The 22,589-nt window shown below is 33.7% G+C and overlaps 1 protein-coding gene across 8 annotated transcripts in view; it reads left to right on the forward strand.

Annotated features, from left to right (window-relative positions):
• The window catches only part of CAP (Cbl-associated protein), a 182,104-nt gene that overhangs the window by 124,524 nt on the left and 34,991 nt on the right, over positions 1-22,589 (forward strand). For 7 of the 8 annotated variants that reach the window (XM_089632553.1, XM_089632558.1, XM_089632559.1 and 4 more), the window contains one exon: positions 3,114-3,173. The exons of the other annotated variant lie outside the window; for it this stretch is intronic. In XM_089632553.1, coding sequence (XP_089488679.1) covers positions 3,114-3,173 — 60 coding nt within the window. The remainder of the gene's footprint in view (positions 1-3,113; positions 3,174-22,589) is intronic. 8 annotated transcript variants of the gene reach the window in all.

Raw genomic sequence — 22,589 nt, forward strand, 5'->3', positions numbered from 1 at the left:
AATCAGACAGGTTTAAGGAACTCAACAGATTTTACACATATCTCGAGCGAATCGGAGAGTTAGAAAGAACGACTTCAGCTAGTGATTTACGACCTCGCAAACGAGATGAAGAAATTGTAGATTTCGAACGATGGAAAATGATACGTGCCAAGGAAAGAGCCGAAGAAGAATTGCATCGACTTTATAAAAAAATGAAGTTTGAGCAACAAGAAAACGATTTATTATTTTTAACAAATGACTCTAAAAATATTAAATGGAGTAAACACATAGACTGGAATTTAAGGACGAAAGAAAAATCTGTCGAAGATCTCAAGGAACACTTTAGTAAAATCGGTGATCGTGAATATACCACAGAATCATTTAGACGAAATGTCAAAACACCTCAAAAAGATGCATACACTCCCCATTGGAGAGGAAACTCGGTTGCTAACTTTGCTACAAGTATATCTAAAAGAAATCAGCCGGTATCCACAACTAAATCTGATCGCACATCGATGAAATCGCGAGCAGAGCCTACGATTACCAATATTCGTGACCGCCTTGGAATCGGCAGCAGACTGTGGAGTAGCTTGTCAATGGAACAAGTGAGTGCACTTAAAAATCAATTGACATCTATATACAGTAAAGAATTTGGATCAAAACAAAAAGACTCCAATGATAGTAATGAAGATTATATAATTACAGTTCCAAACACAGAAAATAAAGATGGCCACCGTTTACTTCAAGTGAAAAGTAATTCATTTACTGCTGGGGATCACGTTGGTGGAATTGGAGATAACAAAGCATATAAGTCAGATTCAATCAGTTCTATGCAACACCTGCAAATGGATAAGGATTCAAAGAGTGCAATAAACGCTTTAAAAAACTTATCAGAAAAGGATAAAAAGCGCATTTCAATGACTTTAAGCCAAGAAGTTCTTGAAAGAGTCAAACAACACAAGGATATTTATTCTCCGATTATTCTTGCCAAAGAAACCCGTGGAGCTACTGCGGCGGCCAGAATAAGAGGAATTTCTCACAGTCGATCAGGCACCGCAAGTCCAAGTTCAGGTCACGACCATCCTATTACGGCATCAAGTTCCATTCACAAAAATTCGCAAATCGCTTTCAAAGATACCGTCGAAGATCGAGAAGTGTCTGACTCATTTGGTGATGAAGTTTACCAGACTTCATCTCCGTTACGTCCATCATCTGCTAGTGAAAATGAAACTGCTAGTTCAGATACATCAAATCAAACTGTTATTTATTGCGGGGTTAAGGATGAAGTAAAGAAAAAAGTGGACTTCTTTGAAAAAACTAAACCAGATCCCATCGGAACCGTGATATACCATGCCAGGGATGACTCTTCCGAAGAAAAGCAAGACAATAACATTCTACAATATTTTGAAGAATCTAAAATTCCAACTCCTCCACCATACAAATTAGACGAAGATGTCCCAATTACAAAAAAACTGAGTTATTCACAATCTTATTCAAGTCTAAAAGATCTATTTGGTGAAACACAATTGAATAATTTTCCATCGCTCTCATCAAATATAAACACGGCTTTACCAATAAAACATCTTACCGAGCAAAAGCCTGACAGTGGAAATATTTCTTTGGCCTCCAATCTTTCCGATTTGGAAAATGTTAGCCGCAGTAGAAGCCTTTCTCCAGATCCAGAACGGTATTGGAGAGCATATTTAAGTCTCGTCAAGGCGGGAGAGGTTGGTAAACTAAAAAATAAGTTTGAATTTACGGATTACTTCAATGATCTTGATTTAAATCCGCCAACATTACGAAGACACCAGAGCGATCCTGAAATCGTGAGAACAATCTTACAACACAACTGGAAGAAAAGAAGCCCAGTAAATGTAAAGCGACACGAACGAGGCGATGTGGATCGCTTAACCCACAAATATGAAGTATCTAGCAGAGGCAGGAGTCGAAATAAACGGTACGGAATGACTTCTCCAATTCCTAGAACACCCCTTCGTATGGAGGGCACAGTTATGCCACACATCGATGTCATATCAAAAATGGCTTCATTAAAACCACGATCATTGACGGCTCCTTCGAGAGTGTCTAACGAGTACCCCGCCGAATGTCCAATTGGAGAGGTTGAAAGGATACGCCAAAGGTTTGAGAAGGAAAACACTTCGTTGTTAGGTCAAATGTTTACATCAGCTCCAGATATCCATGAACTGCGTGACATTGCTCCATATCTATCAGGATCTTGGGCAGCGCACCAGTTTCCAAAGAGGCAGGATAATAACAGGTCAATATTAACTTCCGACTACATATCTGAAGATAAATACTCTCCAGTTCGAAAAGACCGAGCAAGACCAAAGTCTGCGTCTCCTGTTCGGGTAAAGAGTGGTGTGAAGCCAATTCTGAAGCAAAGTTCGAGGGTGTTGGACGTGTTTGCTGATCAAGAGTTCGACCCTTCCAAGCACCGGCCGAGGTTTCGCTACCAACCCCCGATGGAGGAGGTGTGCCCCCTGCCTCCCCGCCCGCCCCGCCCCTCCTGGCCCGTGGTCCTCCCCACATACACGGCAAGACCCACAGTCACGTTTAAAGGTTCAAATAAGTTTTTTTCTTTGATGCACTCAGAAAAAACGAAACTCACAAAATACACACCAAAAAATTTTTAGGGATTACAATACATGAAAACGCACAAATTGTTTTCCACATAGGTAATTATTTTAAGTAGGTATATTTTATTGTTTGTTTTAGACAGTTTCAACTAGAAATGTGTATGTATGTGCCATTTTTTCTGCTGAAGTTTTGCCTTTTTATTTGCCAAAATTTTACTCATCATTAAAAATTCTTTTATTTTGTCCAAAAATTTTAGATACCTACTCCCTAACAAATTTCTCATTTAATTTATGAACATGTACAGTAAAGTTTTAGTAGTACCTAAATACCTACAGTGGCATGCAGTGACGATATTTTTGATTATCGTTATTTTTTAACTGGAATTTTTTATAATTGCCAAAAAAAAAATTCTTCCGAAATTCCCAAAAATCTGAAATATATGTCATTCACTATGTTATGCAATCATCTTAGTTCTTAATTGATGTTTTTCTTTCTTTTTCTGTTTCTTTATTTTGTTTGCTTGGCATTTACTTTAGAACCCGAGCTGGCTCCAATCCCTCCACCCAAGGGGGTGTCCAACAACCATTTCAACTCAGGTATGAAAGAAATTTACTTACATTATTAAATTTTCAATCGATAGCAAATGCCCCATTTCAAAAATTCGAATAAAATTGTCCAAATCGCATTGAAACGAAGACAATCGAATTATTAAATTCCAATCTTAAGCCCTTAATAATCCTCACATTGCACGGAAAATTGATAAGATATTTCCTTTAAATCGGTTTTACGAACATTTCATTTTTCCTTTCATCATTATTTTGAAATAGCACTCAATTATAAACCTTGGATAGGGGTTTCGCTACCAATTGAACGAACATACTTGTGTATCTATCACCATTGTTATGACTGTGCACGTTTTTTCCGTGTAACTTTGAACAATACAAATGTTTGTATTTCTAGAATTTGTATTGCATAATTTTTTTGTGTTGCATTATGTATGATACTGAGAAAAAATATATTATGACTTTGTCTCAGTATTAAGTTTTATTCCTATACTAAGTGAAAAAGTGTTGATAAATGCATTTAATAAAAATTGTAATAATTAATGAGTAACTTTACAGAGAAAATAAATATTGTAAATTTATTAAGAATTTCTTCAAACTATTGTTAATTCGGTTAAAAACGGGATTGCAGGCCATTTCATTTTTTTAAGTAAATTCTTAATATATCGCAACATGTTTTCGTGCACCTATGATGCTTTATAATTTTACGAGCACGTGTTCCGATCACGTGATAATATATTGTTTTTTAACTAAAAGTTTAGCAGGTAACCGATCAATTCATTCGCTAAGGGCCTGCAATCTCGTTTTTAACCGCATGACGAATATTTGAAGACATTCTTAATTAAATAGCAATTCTAATTTTTCTCCGTGTATGGTTAAAAATCTTTTTTTTCTTTTATTTTAGGGTGGTAATGTGTTATGACTTCTGTAGTGATGTTTATTACAGCCGGCGTGTCGATGTAGAAAATGAAATAAACTTAATTAAGGCGATGTACTTCGTCGTGTAATATTTTAAATTGAGCTGCTATCAATAACAACCCTTACGTAGATGGGATAAGGTTTAAATTCCCGCTTAACACCATCCGCCTGTTTTGATTTATGCAAGAAAAAAACATGGCCAAAAAGTGCCTTTTATTTTATTTTGTGGATGTTCAGGCATATATATTTAATTTTTATTCGAACATTTTATAAATAACTTAATCTGCCACATTATACAATAAAATCATAACCGAAAATGGTTTCGTAAGTAGGAGATTTTGAACTTTAAAGCAGCTTTCATAGGCCTTATATATTATTTTTTTCTGGGCTTATAAAAAGTCTTATCTAAAAAATACTCGATCGCTTCAAAGGACAAGATGTATTCTACTCGCATTATTTAATTAAAGCATCTGAAACATTTCTAGGCGACCAAATTTTCAAACCAAAAACACATGATTTTGCATTACTACGTATGGCATAGCCTTAATGTAATTAGCATTTCTCTACAATCTAGACAGGGTAAAGTTTCTAGATAATTGGGACAACCCACTCTGCCCAAAGTTCCATTACCAAAACAGACAAATTGCCGGCCAGAACGGTCTGGACACACAGAGCGGGTCCGGACGTGATTGTTTGATTGTGCCAATCATAATTAAGTTACGAGTTTATGGGAATAATTTCGCGTGAAGCTAGACGTCAGATGTCAGGTAACCTTCCTCTGTTCCCACAGTTAGGGATGTCCCAACGAGAAATGTTTTAAAACACCGATTTAGATTTGTTTTAAATTTTACAAGAGACTGGGTAGCTTCACTTTTATTTTACTCGAATCTAAAGTTTGGGTGATTGTCGCAATAGGAGTAGGAAAACAATAATTCTGGTAGTGCCAAAAAAATTTGAGGCAATTTACTGATAAGGATTAAGAAAATACAGGCCCTTAAAATTATATACTAAAGACGTCATAGAACAACGGGACCCCGATAGGACAATGCGTAAAAGAAAACTAAAATGTATTCAATAAATAAATACAATCATATTAATTTCTGTTTTAATACTACGTCGAAAACTAAACCCTAGAGAATCACTATATTTTCAGAATCAATAAGATGTAGAGGTTGTGACAATTATGAAATTCACACCAAGGCACCAGAGAACCTTTTTCTCGGTGTTTCATGTTATCTTTGGTCTTTATATTAAACACTTGGCACTGTTTAATTACTTTGTTTAGACTTGTTATCAGAGATGTGCTTTATTTCAAATAAATCCATTTCAAATGGAAATGCAAAATGGATATTTTCCATTTTGCATTTTAAATGCTTTTCTCAATGCATTTTCCATTTTAAATGCTTTTTTGCAACATTCTTCCTACTATCTCCACTAATCTTTTTTTCATAAGCCCCAAATGTCAGTCGGTCCTCAACCTCGCTATGAGAGATAATTTACATTTTTCAAGTTTCTCCCTGGTAGAAGCCCTGGCAATCGAGTGATACCATTACAAAAAATACTGATTCAAATACTGAACATGGGGCCATGACGCTGTAATATTAAATGTTATATAGCAGTTTCTATGTTTTTACGTTGGCAACATTTGTCCCGCGCAAATTTTTTGTGGTTCATAATCTGCAGTCGTGGTGTTTTTTGATTTACCATCATGTAATACGTTTGTTCTACATTGATGTCCATTATTAAATGACAAAACTGTTTAAAAATTCTATAATTATTTTAATTTTTTGACTTGAGAAACCATTTTGCATTTTCTATGCATTTTGAAAATAGGTATTTTGCATTTTGCATTTTAAATGCTTTTCTAAAAACCATTTTGCATTTTGCATTTTCAAATGGAAAAGTTTTGACCCATTTCCATTTTGCATTTCAAATGGTTTTGGGTACCCATTTTGCACATCTCTGCTTGTTATACAGGAGACGTTTTAGAGATGCGAGCTTGCTCGCTGACTATATACACAGAGATTCACTATGGACACTTGACAATAATAATGGTGATGGCATCAACATATTGATGTGACACTCGGGTATTTTAAATCGTATTTGACCAAGTATTATATATTTTGCCTATATAACCATGTCCTGTTTTTTTATACTATTTATCGTTGTTTGTGTGCTAATAAAAGTGCATCCCTGATTGAGAGACGTCAGGTGGCGCTCTTTTGTTCCAACTTGTGATTCGACTGTAATTGTTCACTTGTTTCATTCGTCCAAATTAAATACCCGTGGGAACTTCCAGCAGTGCAGTACGGATTGGAGATGTTTTTATTTTATTTGATTTGATTGAAAATTAAATTACAAGATATTATCTATTGTTTGCTGTTATAAAATACCTCGCCTTGTAGTTATATAATTTCTCCTGTAGTTAGTAATATCCTTTAGGTAGTTTATTATTTCATTAGGACTTATTAATTTACTAAGAATGTAATAAATCTCTTCTCGATCTCTATTATACTAAAAAATCGCTCTCCGCGTCTGTCTGCTTGTACGTTTTTCTAAAGTACGCAACGGATTTAATAAAGTTTTCACAATAATTTAGATAATTTCTTCTAAAGGTTTAAATATATATAATTCATCCATATAATATTGTAGTAAAAAGTCGAGCAACATCGGGTACACGTCAGCCAGTTTTTACCTAATTTTTTTTATTTGTGGATAATTTTATTCTTTTCACATCTCTGTAAGCTTCTCGCTGTACTTAGTCAATTGTAACCATATAATTAATAATAATACTAGAATTGCTTTCATATATCGGAGATTTGAATGGAAACCAATTTCGCCACTGACTTAGTGCCTTTTGATTCGATCTGCCTGACATTGAATATCGCCATCCCATTAAAAAACAGTTCTGCATATGGAATTTAACCGGAGAATCTTCAGACTTTTGATTACGAAACGTTCCTAGTTGTCATTTCTGTGTTCTTCTATGCTTTTAAAAATCTCTACATCCATTTCAGCCAGATGCTGTTATTTTCATGACCAATTTTGGTATTGATTTATAAAATTCTTCCGTGGAACGTCTGCATTCCTTTTTGTATTTCAGCAAGGAATTTCCTATCCTTTTTGATTATCCCAAAGCACCCGTTCGTAAATTATCCATTTATCAAAAAACAATATTTCAAAGATTAGCTAAATAACTACTTTGAATAGTCTACGAGCACTTCTATGGCCTATCTCAAATAAACATTCAACCACGTTTGTAATATAATATATCAAATTGTATAAAGTTCCGCAATTTGTAATGTTTCCAATTAGCAATAACATTGTCAGTGGTAACTTAACCCAATTGTACGGTAGTTTCCGCACAAGGGCGGGTTTAGAAGGCTTTATTTAATGCTATTAGGTTTGCTCGGCTTACTTGTACCTACGTATAATCCTTTCTCGTTCCTAATATGACTACATGTAAAATGCATACAAATAATAAATTTACGTTCTTAATTAATACAGCCGAACAAACAAAAATTAAAACAACGGGTAAAAATCGATTTAGGTTAAAGAACGTTTTAGGTAAAATTATAGTATATTATAGTATTTTGTAGCTGACATTCGTTATTAATGCTTTTACAAAGGAAATAAAAGTCATTCTTGTCTTTGGTTTGGACTCTGATGATTCTTAAAAATATTTTTATGCGAGTAGCGTACAAGAGTCTTAACTGTTCCCAACCGTCTGGAGCCATTGAGATCATGGCATCCCCAATAGGGGTTTGTTGTGAGGAAGAAGATGGGGATAAAGAAAGTGGAGAATTATTTAACTATTCAGATCTGGTCACCAAACATGGCTAAAACCATTTTAACCGCAATAATTTTTGGCAGCGATGGTTAATAAACGATGCTTAGCAAAATTTCAGTGTGAAAAATACACAGTATTGCCACTAGATAAAATTTGCTACTTCAATCTGGAATTTTAACTGACATGCCTTGTCTTTTCTCTGTGAACTTAGAATGTGATGCTACTTTCCACCAAAGACGAAAAAAGACTATGTAAGTATCTGGGCCAGACTAAGGATGGGTTATTTCATAGAATTTGAACAATTCATCGTAAGTCCTATTAAAGTTCTGATATTATAACATTTACTTGAGAGAACTGAAATAATAACAGAACCTGAAAAGAACTTTCACAGAAATTGAAAATTAACTTTTAAATTCGAAGAATTGTTCAAATTCTCTGAAACGACCCGTCTTGAAAGTGGTAAAAAATAGAATGGCTTTAATAAATTCAATTTATTTGATAGATAATAATTTTAACTAAGTAGATAGGTACTTGACTTCGTTTCAATAATATATTCGTTCACAAGTGAACAATAGTAGAGCTTGATATAGCTGGTTAAAAGATGCCATGTTGTTGTTATTCAGTTGTCAATTTTTTCGAGAGGTTTTTTCATTGATACTAAATGGGAAAACCTTTGAAAATTGGTGCACAAAGCATTGTTATCGATGTTATACACTCATTTTTCCAGATTTTTTCTTCAGATTTCTCAATTTTTTTCCAGTATTAAGACGAGCTCCCGCCAGTTAAAGTTGCACTGTTAGCTTTGCGACAAAAAATAATTTTATTTGTATTTAACTTAGAAAAATATATTATTTTAAGTAATTTTACTTTATAATAACTTACACGTTATTTGAATAATGTTTTGAATTTGTTCATGTTTACTATTAATATGTTAATTTTTAATTAAAATACTCGGAAAATGATTGATTATTTATTATACTTAATTTTTATTTAATTTATGATTCGACAGATTAATCATTCATTTATTTACAGTAAAATAATACTTATTTTTAAATTCTTAACATTTGGGAAGATAGGTATACAAAACAGTGTAAAGGTTATTTAAGCGTCTAATATTTTAGAAATTTCATTCAATTGCACCCTTCCTCTTGTCATGACATGCTGTGCTAGAACATCTGTTCTGCCATGTAGTTTCTTGAAAAAATCGTTCTAATTAGGTACTACGGCTGAAGTATAAGTATATTAATATTAACTAAGTCCAGGGATATACCTAATGATAAACCAGATTGGTAAAGCCACCGACAGCAAGGTTAAGTGTGTCAATCTGTACATCCTTCAGTTTCAAGTATTCTGCAAAAGAATAAATTGTTAATTATTATTCAAAGTACCTACTACTTGATTATATCTTTATTACCTCGTTCGGCACTGTAATCGCCGTTGTACCTATTGTTTCACTCTGAACGACTTAACTAATACATTCCGCTACTTTTCGCCTTGAAAGCACGTTTCTCAGTTTAGTTCCTACAAATTGATCGAAATTAAAACACGTGCATTTGAAAAAGAAAATTCTGTCACATGTCGGTTATAAGTGGTTACTTGTGATTATATGTCGAAATATTTTTTAATTTAACAGTATAACATGGTTGTGCGTATGTACGAGTGTGACGTTTTGAAAATTGAAACTGATGTTTGCGTTAAGAAAATTATCAAATTTAAAAAATAATCTTTTCAAATTCAGAATAACGATAAAGTTCATTCCTACCAATAATGTTATATGTAACACGATGATTATTTTTATTACATATTTGAAATGTGTAGAGTAATTTGAATCTGTGGAAACCGAATTTATAGTCTTTTATCTTGGCAAGTTATTTTCAATTAAGTAAATAAAGTGCATTATGAATAATAGAAAAATAATTTATTTGAATAATTTAAAGAGAAGTGGTAACATGGTATTATGAAGTCAAATTATTTATTGCAATTTGATAAAGTATAATATGAATAATAATATAAATAAAGTGATTTGTGAAAGTGGATAAATGTACAAATCATAACATAGTAGCTGCTTTTTAAATGTGAATATATTTTTGCGGAATAAATTTGACAGCGTTTTAAACCAGATTTCAACTAAACATAATAATTAGAAACAGTGATAATGAAACACGTTTTTACTGATTTAATTAACGCGACAAAACTATTGTCACTTTCAAGTTCGAAACAAGTTTACTCAATTCACAGTTGGATCACGAGAAACTTGGATTAATTGATTTAGACCAATTACGTAATATCATTGTATCGTTTTGTATAATATTGCCCTTGAGATGGTATTTCACAAAAGTTTTCTGAACCGAAAATAATTGGTTACAAAAGTACTCGCAAATATATAAATAAACTAATAATCTAAATTTTCTTCTACTTGTTTTATTCGGCTCTGGACACTCGCTTCGATAAGGCGCATCCAAGCTTGTATGTCTTGGGTATCGATTCTCCAATCCATGCCGTTCGCAACCTCCGTCGAAAGTACATACATCGGTCGACGTTCTTATTCTTGAGTCTCATAGAAGGTACGAACTTACATACGCAAAACGTCAAAAGTCATTCCAGTCGAACAACGAATGGGTCGAACCACTCGTTGTTCGAGTGGAATGACTAGTGCAGTGGCATTTGTCCATTGCAGGTCCAACCTCTCCTTGCACAGTCTCTATAGTTGGTATGTTCTGGGCGGCCAACTTTACTCGACGTCTTCCCTATAGAATTGTAAGTCAGTCATCTTGTAATCGTAGAACATAATATTCAAGCCCCCTTACTAGCGACTTTTCTGGAGAGGGTAGCAGGGATTGATAGAGAAACTTACATTTATATTAGCTGTAACGGTTCGTATTAGCTTTGCGTTGACCGCAATATGTTCATAATAGTAATATTTTTACATAGATCTACAATTAGAGGCGCTACTGTTTTAGTTAAAATCATATTACTTAAATATATCATTGCTGACTGATTTTTGACATGAATACTCCAACTTGCGTAAAACATACAAATATCTACTTATTATTTAAAAGCTGCAGTTTTACCTCCATAGCTTGGTCATTTAGAGCAAGGGCGGTTGGCGTAATGCTCAGGAGTTCACTAGAATAAGAAACTGAGAATCACCAGTGCTAAAATTCACCAATTAAGAGGTATATTGAATTAACATCAACACCATTCAGTATCTATTTTCCATTTCTCTTAATAATTCTTCCTGCCTTGTAAGCCTATTATAAAAAGCCTCTTTGGTGGACAGCTTTCTTTCATCATCGCACGCAGCGAGCGGAACTGTTCCAATTTTATACATATTATTATTGACGACTATTCACACGTGGATTAATTTTTACAGAAAACGGTAGATTTTTTCAGATAACGGAACACCGTTTATTATTATTAACAGAATATTATTTTTTTACTCTGCCGGCTCGCTTAGAATGGCAAATATGACAAATTAATATAAGCTAATGACTCATTTCCCGGGATTTGTCTGCAGTAATAGACCCATAATATACAAAACGCCTTAGGAAATTTACTCTTCCATTGTTTGCATGAATGATTGTAAGTTCAACGATAACTAACATTTGAGTATATTTACATACACAAGATTGCTTAAACGTTGTTTTTTAATGTCTTTATTTCGTTAATTACTCCTTTGTTTGTGATTTGAATAACAGTTCGATTAAGGTTTACAAACACAGCCAATAAGCGTAGTTTTAAGTTGATATATTAAAATTGAAATGTAATATATAATTGAGATTTTAATCAAATACAATTTTTTTAAGGTATTATTTAACCAAACATGTTATCACACGATAGCTTTTGTGGCTGAGCTGTAAGATTTTTACTTTTGAAATTGAACCTAAACTTCGTGATGAAAACATGGAATAAAGCAAATAAATAATTTCGCAAAATCGATTTAAATTTTTTCAAGGTTAAGAGTGAAACATTACATCTTCCAGTAACAAACCCACAAGAGACATCTATTTTAGATTCTAAAGTAATATCTCAATCGTCCCCAAAATCGGGTTATCGTAGTCTAACTGATTCTACCTGCAATACTCACCCGATAAAATCTTTAGAGTTGTAGTATGACAAACCTCCGTAGTATGACAAACATATTACTTCTCAATCAGTAAATAATATTAATGTTCCTTATCTAAACCCTTTCAAATATATGCACATGTGTTTCCAAATAAAACACCTGTGAGATACTTACACAATATTTTATCTGACATTTTGTTGAGCATTTAGCACACTTAGGTCATGTCAAACATCCTTGAATGTTATCAGCATATTTAAATACACACACCACCTTAACAGCTGATATAACAAAATAATGTGATGTGTCAAACAAATGTATTATGTTGTGTTTGTAAAGAAAACAGTTCCTCTGTTTCTTGATAGCTTTCTGTCGTCTAGCTGTGAAGTTCCTTAATTTTTAAAAATATCTTCTGTTTTGCCAATTTTTGGCTGCTTTCACCCAAAGTCGATAGTTTTTTTCTGGTCGCCAACGTATCTTGGCGACCTAGTCATTGAATTTGTTAGTCGGGTGTCTTGCCAATCTGTCTAATTAAGTGTAGACCTTGTGACGTGATGTCGTCTATCTTTGATTGACTTCTAATCCACACATCAGTCATTCTATCTCAAACATAATTTTTACAATAATTAATTCCAGTTAGTTGTTTGCACATTCCGCAGATTACGTTTAACTGATTAACTTTTCTACCACATTTTATCACGCCGTATCAGGTCTCATATTTGTTCAGTTTAGTATATATCTAATTTTCCATCTAGCTAATGTAATACTGTGATAACAATTTTTGTACGTAATACAATTAATCAATTATTTTAATCAGTATCATTTCGACGTGGAATTCGTTTAGATGTGACTTCAATTTTGCTTATTTTATAATAATTCGTATTGTGACTACAATAGTAATTTTTGTAAATGGAAAAAGGTGAAGTGATTTTGCATACGTGTTTGGTGAAAAGCTATTGTGTTTAAGTTAATGTGTAAATTTCCACATTACATATTTTGTGATGGCGGTTACAAGTATAAGTGATTCGTACACGTACAAGGATATAAACACTTATTATGGTACCGCTGTACTGAGGAAAAAACCCGAAGATGAGCAAGTGTTAGAGAGGCTTAAGTATCTCAGTTTAGATGGGAAGTCGATGCAGATGGAAAACGTTAAGCAGATGAACAGAAAATCCATGCCGGAGTCTGCATTCAGGGATGGAAGACTATCTGCTTTGCCAATTCTGTATGGACCACAACCATACCGTTAGTATTTAATTATTTTACCTCATAATTTTCTGTATTTTAACGTGTTTCAGGTAGTGTAACCGCTAACGAATATTTTAAAAAGCTATGAAATCTATCAAAATGTGTGGAAGGGTTAAGTTTGCTCGCTCTTAATCGTGTAGACTTAGGCCCAAGTGGTTTTCTGGTTTTTGTTAACTGATTTCCAATATATGCATCTCTCATATTTTTTCCCAGAATAGTTAGTAAGGACGGCCTTCGTGGCCGAGTAAATTTTGTTTGATTAATCAACACAATTTGTGTTGTATCACAATTTATTAATTTAAAATAGTAAATTATAGTGGAAGACACTGTCAGTAAGACCACAATTCATAGTGCAAATGTTGCTAGAAATGACTTTAGCCGTGACCAGTTTTGAATAGTCTGGTACTTCCCTACCTTGCTCCTCCCCATATCATATATCATATATAAAGGATGCCATAGTATCATTGACTCCTGACGGTTGGGAGTAGTTGGGACTCTTACGGGACGCAGTATTCACATAAACAAAAATATATATTTTTTTAAATCCTACCTTTTTCTATTTCACTTTCATCTTTCTATGGACGCGAATAGAGAAATTAAGGCCTCCTGTAAAAAGGTTACGATTCAGATTTTTTTTAATGTTTAGTTGGTACTGAGTTTTTCGTTACTAAAAAAGGGACATAGATGTTGCTAAATACTTGACAAATTTTCATGAAAAACTAAGCCGTGAAGGCTGAGCAAATAAAATATGTTAAGTCTTAATATGTTTACAAAACAAATGTTGCTGGTGATAAAATCATTAATAGTAGGTTTATACAAGTTTTTTTAGCTCGAGGAATGTAAGGTTTTTTAGTACAAGGACGTCAAACGTTGAGAAACGGTAAACCACATTTTTTGTCGAAATTAAAAAAAGTCAAGTAGGCTTATCTACTACTTCCTACCTACCTCCATAGTCCATAGAATAGCCGACCAGTTTTTTTTTACTGTGACTCAAATCAGCGGAATGTGCTCTTTTTGGTAGGGATAACAGTTATTATCAAAATCAATCAAGTTCATCAATCAGTTATAAAGTGGGCATTGCAAAATTAATTAGTTTGAAAACCAGCAATAAAGTATTCAAACAAGTCCCAGCGAGAGCTCGTACGTACATCGTCGACGATGTCATCTTTCTTTGTACCAGTCTTACATGAAAAGAAATATACTAGAACGATTACGTCACGAACGATCACTCGCTGGAACTACTATGGCTATAATATAATATTTTAACGAAAATTTATTTTTATTAACTTTTCAAAATTGAAATTATAATATGTCGTGATTTTTTACGGGTCTGCGCTCGGTGTTTTATAAATAAAATAAATGTCAAAATATGGACCGACAGGAACAAAATACCAGGAGCATAGAAATATCACAGGATAATTTATGTTAATTTCCGAAGTGGCATAACTGTGTTATAATTACACTTATACAAAATAATAAAAGTCCACACGTGGACCTGATTACTAGAACGAAATTCCAGGAGAACAGAAATATGATCGGGTTATTATTATAAACATGTATTGCTCAGTGACAGTTAAGTACCTAGTTGTTAAAAATCACATTTTATGTTTGTCAAATACTTTATTTTTTATTTTTCGTCGTGGTTTTTCACAATCTGGACATCTGCATACCAAGCTCATATTTAAAGAATTTAACGATTTTTTTGAGCACATAAATTATCAATTAAATTTAAAGTTTTTGAAGAATACCGAATTTAATCTTATTAATTTGAATTAAACAATTTCAACTCCCTTCAATCAAGACGATTAATTTTTGATCAATACTATTATTTAAATATCAGAACAATAGCCCGAACTCGCCTGAACTCAACAATTTATTAAAAAAATCCACATACCTCCAAAACCAACCAAACCGTTTTTTTTTTCATTTGCCCACATGCAGAACTAACCTTAGGAAAAAATGCTAATTTCCCCTACCTACAAGCTACAGGTAGGTATGTGAGCAGTATAACACACAATTTAATAATATTAATATTATTAATAAAATAATGCACTGGTACAGAATGCATCAAGATCATCAAAAATTGTTAGTAATAGGGATTCAATTGTGTATTATCAGGTTTATTTATTGATATTGTAATTATTTCGTTAAAGTAAATTTAGGCCACCTCGAGTGGTTCATTACGTTTGGCGACTTAGCAGGTGTGCCCGGGTTCATGGGGTGAGGTTTTTCTATATCTGGGCGGCGGATGCATCTGCCCACCTGCTGCGTGGCGGTCTGGATCGAGTGAGACCGGTTGAGGGAGGCCTTTTGACCTCATCGGCCGGACTCTCTCGACCCATCGCCTTGTACCGCAGTTGAAGGGATGGATTTATACGTCCGCCACTCCTGGACAAACTGACCCCCAGTTTTCGTCCTACCCATCATACCGTTTTCCTTATCAGAACTTTCTATCCTTCCTTTCTTTAAATATACCCTCCACACAGCATCCTCTAAGATGATACAGGCCCTGAGGGAAATTATTTTTCCTAGGCCTCCTATGTTGAGCTCATGTTAAAAAATAATTTTTCAGAATTTTCTTTTTAAATCAACTGAAGTAGGTACCTTCACATCTAAGTACTTCATGTCGCCCAGCTATTTAAGTACCATTACGAATTTTGTTTCTCTTTGGTATCTATTTATATAAAGTCAAACATCTTCGTCAATCAATGGAGTTTATAGTTAAATAAATAAGTTATTTTTATCATTGCATAGAAATAAATTTTTTATTACCATAAATAGTAATTTCAACGAAATACTGTACAAATAACATTTTCATGTCGGTACTTACATTATTTGTCAAATAAACAATCAACAAAGTCTAAACACTCCCACTAAGGAATGCCTTTAATTATTACAACAGTCACGATTCCTTTCAAGTTGTGAAAGAATTTAATAATGGCGGCATGTTTTCGCGCCTTTTTCTCACGTGACCAGCGTGACGTATTAAGTGAGGTTGTGTTTCTCGAGTCTGCGCACGAAGCGGGAATTATTTGGCGGGAGAAGACGTTCACCGTCTGACTCTGACAGCTGTTTGAAAATGGAACCTTCAGCCTCTGCCTTTAGCTTCAAGTTTCAGTACTGGTTGAATTGCTTCTGCAGACAGTCGCGTTCTTGTCAATCTGCGGAGATTGTAAGAACTAACTCGACATTTTTCGCGCTTACGACTTTTAAAATTTCGCTATAAAGTTTTGTACCTACGTTGAAATCGTAATCAAGGAATTTTAAAAACACAGAAAATTGCTATTTCTAGATTAATAGAAATTAAAAGTTTTCGACAAGAAAAGTAGTTGCTTGTTCCATGTTAGTTCTAAAACAAATCAGAAAACTGGCGACTTTGGGTAAGATTTTCTCTTTAAAAAAACAAAATTGTTCGTAATGGTTCTTGCGAATTATTTTACTGTAATTTTGTGTAAAGTATTTAAATAACACATCCCCGCATGTTATTATTATAGAGGTAGTCAGCCTATGATATTGTCAATGCATCTGCTACAGATTCTTAAATGTATATTTATATAGTGTTTAAAAGGAAATTCACACTTCAATGCAGTGTATTCGTTTTCTTTCTCACAAGATTGCCTATAAAGATAGCGATAGACAACATATTTTATTATTTTATTGTTTTACAGCTATTTTAATAATGTGGCGTTTCTTCCGCTACCCCTCTTTCTTGTCGGAGAAATATCGTCATATAATTAAATATAAGTGTCAATTTCCTTCTAATTAAAAACATTCGTGACCATTGAATTGGAAGTTTTGAGAAACATTCAGTCCGGAAGAACTGTATTCATTTTATTTTTATATTATTTTGTTTGGAAACAAACAGTTTTACGTAGTTATTTAATGTAATATTACAAGTCTACTGGGTTGCATAAACCACTAAATTTTACGCGTAAATATATTAGTAAAAAAGAAATTGTTTAAAGAAAAACATAATTGTTAGTGTTGGCTTTGATTGAGTAACATCTGATCCGAAATAATTTTACAAAATATCCAAATAAAAATTACAGATTAGAATTCAGATACATTAGTTGGAAATAGAAGTGTGCAGTGATTTAGAGTACGCCTAGAAAGCGCGTGGTTTATCTTTTATCCCATGTTCACCTTGGTTAAAGTATGATGTGCAGCATTCTTTTGGCACTTTTTGTAACTTTTTCTAAGAATAGCAAATTCAGCTCGGTCTGTTGGGTTGTTATGATTTTTTGCCCGCAGAATTATCTTATTTTCTCTTTGAGGAGTATAATTTATAGGTGACTGGCTAAACCAACCAAAATTGCGCGTTTTTTGGAATATTTGTTTATCAATAATATCTCGTAGAGCATTGCAGAATATTATAAGTACATTATTGCAGAGATTGATGTTACTAAGATGCAAGATCCAGTATACATTTGAGAGGTCCTGACGACAACCTTCATACCTTTCTTGGAGATGTGTTTTATGGGACAGTGATTTTCTTATTGTATTAGATTAATATATTTTTTATAACCAAGAAAGAACAAAGTAAAGAATATTGAAATTTTTCCTACGTAAATAGTTACATTGGTGAAGTTTACACATTGAAAAAAGGTTGACAATGCAGCAAGCTTTTTGAATGTAGTAATTAGAGTTCAATTCCGTTTCATCCATTCTTCCAACACTGGTGCAAAATAGCATTGCTGGTAGTTGCCATACTGATTTGGGTTATTTTATGGAGTTTTTAAATTTAAAGTTAAAGATTTTTAGTGGTTTGTTTTAATTAGCCAGCGTAACAAAATAGGAAAACGCAATCAACATTAATCATTCGACCTTATGGTAATTGATTACTCCGGTGTAGGAAATGATTTCAAGTACAGATGGGAACATGAATACACTGAACAATTTGTTCGCAAGCATAACAAATACTTGTATGTATTTTAATATAATTTGCGTTAATTAACTATCTATTGAACTTTAACCTAAATAAATCGGTTTCGTACGTGAGTTTTGTTAAAAAAATTACATTGTTGCTCTATTGAAATGGCATTTAGCCGTGTTAAATGACCAGATCTGAATAGCCAGGTACTTCCCCACCTTCTTCCCCTCCATCTCATTTTCGTCTCCAATACCTTTAATACTTATAGTACTTATCAAACATCCCTTTTGTCATCTCCTTCCCCTACCCAATTTCTTCAGCCACCCAATATACCCAGAATTGGGTATGCAATTGTCTCTCTGGCTGCGAGCAGTTGGGAAATAGAGATATTCCAAACGTCGGTGGCTGAGTTGACATCGCGTTTGGGTCCCACCCAGGAGTAGTGTGTTCAATTCCTCGGCTGGCTAAGTCCTCCATCACAAAATAAGCAACATTTTCAGCTTACTGTGGCGGTAGTAGGAGATTTTTAAATATTGTCAGGTTATTCGTAACCCGGGAATGTTTGTCTTTCTTTTAAAAAAAAAAAATTCTCTAATGTAACTATTTACGTATGAATTTTTTTAATATTCTTTACTTTGTTGTTTCTTGGTTATAAATTTAATTATTAATCTAATACAATAAGAAAATCAATGTCCCATAAAACACATCTACAAAAAAATCACACATTAGGTTCGGGTGTTTTTTTTAATGGAGCATTATATGTAGATAAATATGCGAGAAGCGTCACTAAGAAATAGCCTTTCAGAAAAAAATGGACAAGTGTACAAGTTGATCAAATTTGAATTGTTGAAAATAATAATTTGAGTGTTGTATGCAAGAATTCATCTGTAGGAGAAATAAAGAAAAATCATTGTACAATCTAAGCCTGTATTAAAGCCATGGTACCTTTAAAGGCAGATACTTCCGCTTTTCTGCATAGATAAGCATCACGAGTGCATTTTAACCACCATAATAAATCTGTGCAACAAGACATACCCATTATTACTGCACTTAATGACCTTCCATAGCCATGTTTTTATCTCCCCATCTTTTGTTCCATAAAAGATAACGAAGTATCTCAAATAATTAGTATTTATTGCTTCATAAAGAATGTATACCTATCTAGTATAATCTCAATTTTTTATTATGCATTCTTCAAGGTCTAGGTCCAAATATTTATTCCATTGTGTTTTTTTTTACCTGATTTGTTCAGCGTACGTTTTATCAATGGGCATTGTCCTCAAATTGAATCGTAAAACTAGTTTCTTTAATGTTAATGTTGAGTGCAGAAGAATTTACATTTTGTTTAACAGTTTATGAGGGAACCTAAATATTATAATTTCAGAGTCGTACCGACTCAAAGCGTTAGGGACTTTGGTACACAAATACCCTTTTCCTATGTTAAAAATTTAATTTAATTCCTGTGCAGGTAGGTAACTAGTTTACCTACCTCAATATTTTGAAAATTTCAAAGGAATAATGTTTTTAACTCCACATAGGAGGCACATAATTTCCGTCAGTGCCTTTTTTACTGTGTTGAAGATACTCTTAGTTTAGTCCTGGTATAAGATCAGCATTCAGAATTAAAACGTTGCTTGAATGGCTTTTGCCGTGTTTGGTGACCAGATCTGAATTGCCAGGTACTTTCACACCTTTCTCTTTCCCATCTCATTTCCGTCTCCACTACCTTCAGCCTCACAAAATACCCCGATTGGGAATGCGGATGGGGATAGTCTCACTGGCTCCATACAATTGGGAGCGGTTGGCACTCTTGTGTTGTATTCATATTACAAAAATCATCTTTGGGGATGAAGTGTGGAGGGTATTTTTGAGCAGAGTAATTTCGTATAAATGTACAAAATGTTCTGATTTCACGTCACATCTCAATGTGTAAACTAGGCTTGCTACACACGATAGGTACCTAAGTATAATTGATTAATGTTTATTTTATAGGAGATGAGGTAAGTAAGCATAATGAGTAAGATTAGGAAAGGTAAGCTTAAATGGTTTTGTCATGTAGAGCGAATGAATTAAGAAAGGAGTGTTAGGGTGTATCGGCAAGTACCCGACAAACTTTAACCAGCTATTCCTCAGCACATTTGAAGTAAAAAATGTTATGGGCGCTTTGCTGTCAGGTAACATTTTTTTTTCCATTAACAACAAAAAATAAATAAAAAAAATCCACACTCCGTCACTGTCATTTGCATTGTTTCTTGTGTTCAACAGCTTTTATTAGCAAGTGTGTCAAAAAGTGTCCTCGCTCTTTCGTACACACTAAATAATAATAGTTAAAAATGAGACGAATGGTGCGGTGCCATTTCGTTGTGATTGTAAAAGCGCGCCAACGTAGGTACGTACGTACATTATGCAACGAAACTCGAACAAAATATTGCCAGACGGGTTTTCAAACATTGACAAAGGATAAAACATTGGTGACATGTGGTGAAAATATGAACAGAAGGGCATATATGAGATATGTATGAATGTGAATGAAGCAAGGAGTGTGTGCCAAAACAGAGTAGTTTGGCAGTTATTCTCTCTGCCTACCACTATGCATAGCACAAAGGACAGCAAATTATTATAAGCAATAATTAGTCGCCTGAAATATCCATTCAAATTGAAAAATAATAAAATTAATATATTAAGCAGTTATTGTTGATTGAAGTACTAGTACCTACATATTGAATTATTTGGCGTGTTTGAAATAAGCCGACGTAGCTCAGTGGTCCAGAGCACCTGACTGGACATCAGAAGGTGCGTGTTCATTTCCCGTCGCCGGCATTTATTTTTACTCGGGAGATATTTTCAATTTGTATGGATATTTCAGGCGACTAATTATTGCTTATAATAATTTGTCATAGTTTGAAGGTTCCTATATTATTGATACGTTCTCCTTCTCACGTTTTATCATAATTTGTCTATGAAAAAAAAGAAAAGAGAAGAATTAGGTAGGTACCTAAGTATTTAGTTATCGTTTACTTCTTCATTAGTCTGTATTACCTTCCATATTTGAAAAGAAATGATATTCTCCATAGAATTTTATCTTCTTTAGTTACCCAATTACGTACCTACCGCATTGTTTAAAGTTAAGTGACGCGTGGCATTCCTACAAGTGATGCATGGTGTCATTTGCCTCAAGAAATGACAACATGAAATGTCATTAAATGATTTTTTTTTTGCTGGTTCAATATTATTTGTTGTTTTGTATTCATAAATTCTTCTAATTCCTGTCGTGACATACGATGTTCCTAAAACTAAACACTGTTTTATTTCCACTTCATTAAAAGTGACGATTAACCCATAACAACTTATAATTCATGATACTATCCAAATTTCCAAACATTTCTTAGAATGCCGAATATTTTTAAGAATTTTAATGAATTTCCGACCAATTATTAAAATCAGTCAAGTTGACTCAAGTTTTTCCGACTTTCCTAGAACCCGAATCCTAAAATTCTACTGACATATACTTCTCTTGAAGTTTAATTATTGTTATTTTTTAAGAAATCAGTTTTATTATATTTTATTCTAACCGTTAAAGTTAAATTAAATAAAGAATCGATAAAATAAATAAATGCTTGGGTCGGCTCTGGTGGCACGAGAGCACAAAAAACACAGCGAACCACGATCAACGCCGTCCCAATATGAGATGCAAACTCATTTGTGTTTTTCGAAAGACCGGAAGGAAAGCTATTCGCCGAAACCGGTAAGGATTCAGTTCGTCGGCGCTAAAAAAGACGTCCCAATATGTGAAACAGCGGCTCTCTGTGCAGTTCGGCTCGCGTATGTGTATCCACCATAAGCTGAAAAGGTTATATCAAATTTCCTCGATAGACAAAAATCGCAACGTATGATCTGAATTTTTTTTAAAACTCATCTGATTCTGTCATTTAACATGTTATAGGTATGAAAAAATCACACTGTTTCTTTAAATGTTACTTAAATCAGATGTCGTTAAATGAGCCGTTTTTATTCAATATTTTAACAACAGTCGTTATAATCGTTGTAAATATTAGCGCGCTCACATTCGTGTTAACACATTATCTCCCTTTCGAACCACTTTCTTCTCTTTGGACGCTTATAACGTAGCCCCAAAGAGTTGATATTTTTAATGTACTTACTCTTGTGCAGATCTAACTACTTACTATGACGAAAAATGACTACCTATTATATTTCTGGTTTCACTCTTTTTTCAATTGCTCTGCCGACTTTGCACTTCCTTTGAGCATATTTTAGCTGGTTCCATACAAATATCAGATTGGTTGGCTTTTCTCATATGATGGCTGGGAGACACATATAGACAACTCAGTAAACTAAACTTCAGAAATTTGCATCAAGATAAACTTTTCTATGTTCTAAAAATATCAAACCATCTTCAAAATTCTAAAGATTTACACTGTCTGGTTCAGCACCATAATATTTATTTATTAAATGCTTGCTGAAAGGCACAATAGATAGCATGGTTGTGTTCCATGGCAGATCCCACCGTACAAAGTATTAACCGACATTGAAACCCAT

This window comes from Hesperophylax consimilis, chromosome 6 (genome assembly GCF_061612785.1).
Source record: "Hesperophylax consimilis isolate HC1 chromosome 6, BYU_Hcon_1.0, whole genome shotgun sequence".
NCBI classification, from domain to species: Eukaryota; Metazoa; Arthropoda; class Insecta; order Trichoptera; family Limnephilidae; genus Hesperophylax; species Hesperophylax consimilis.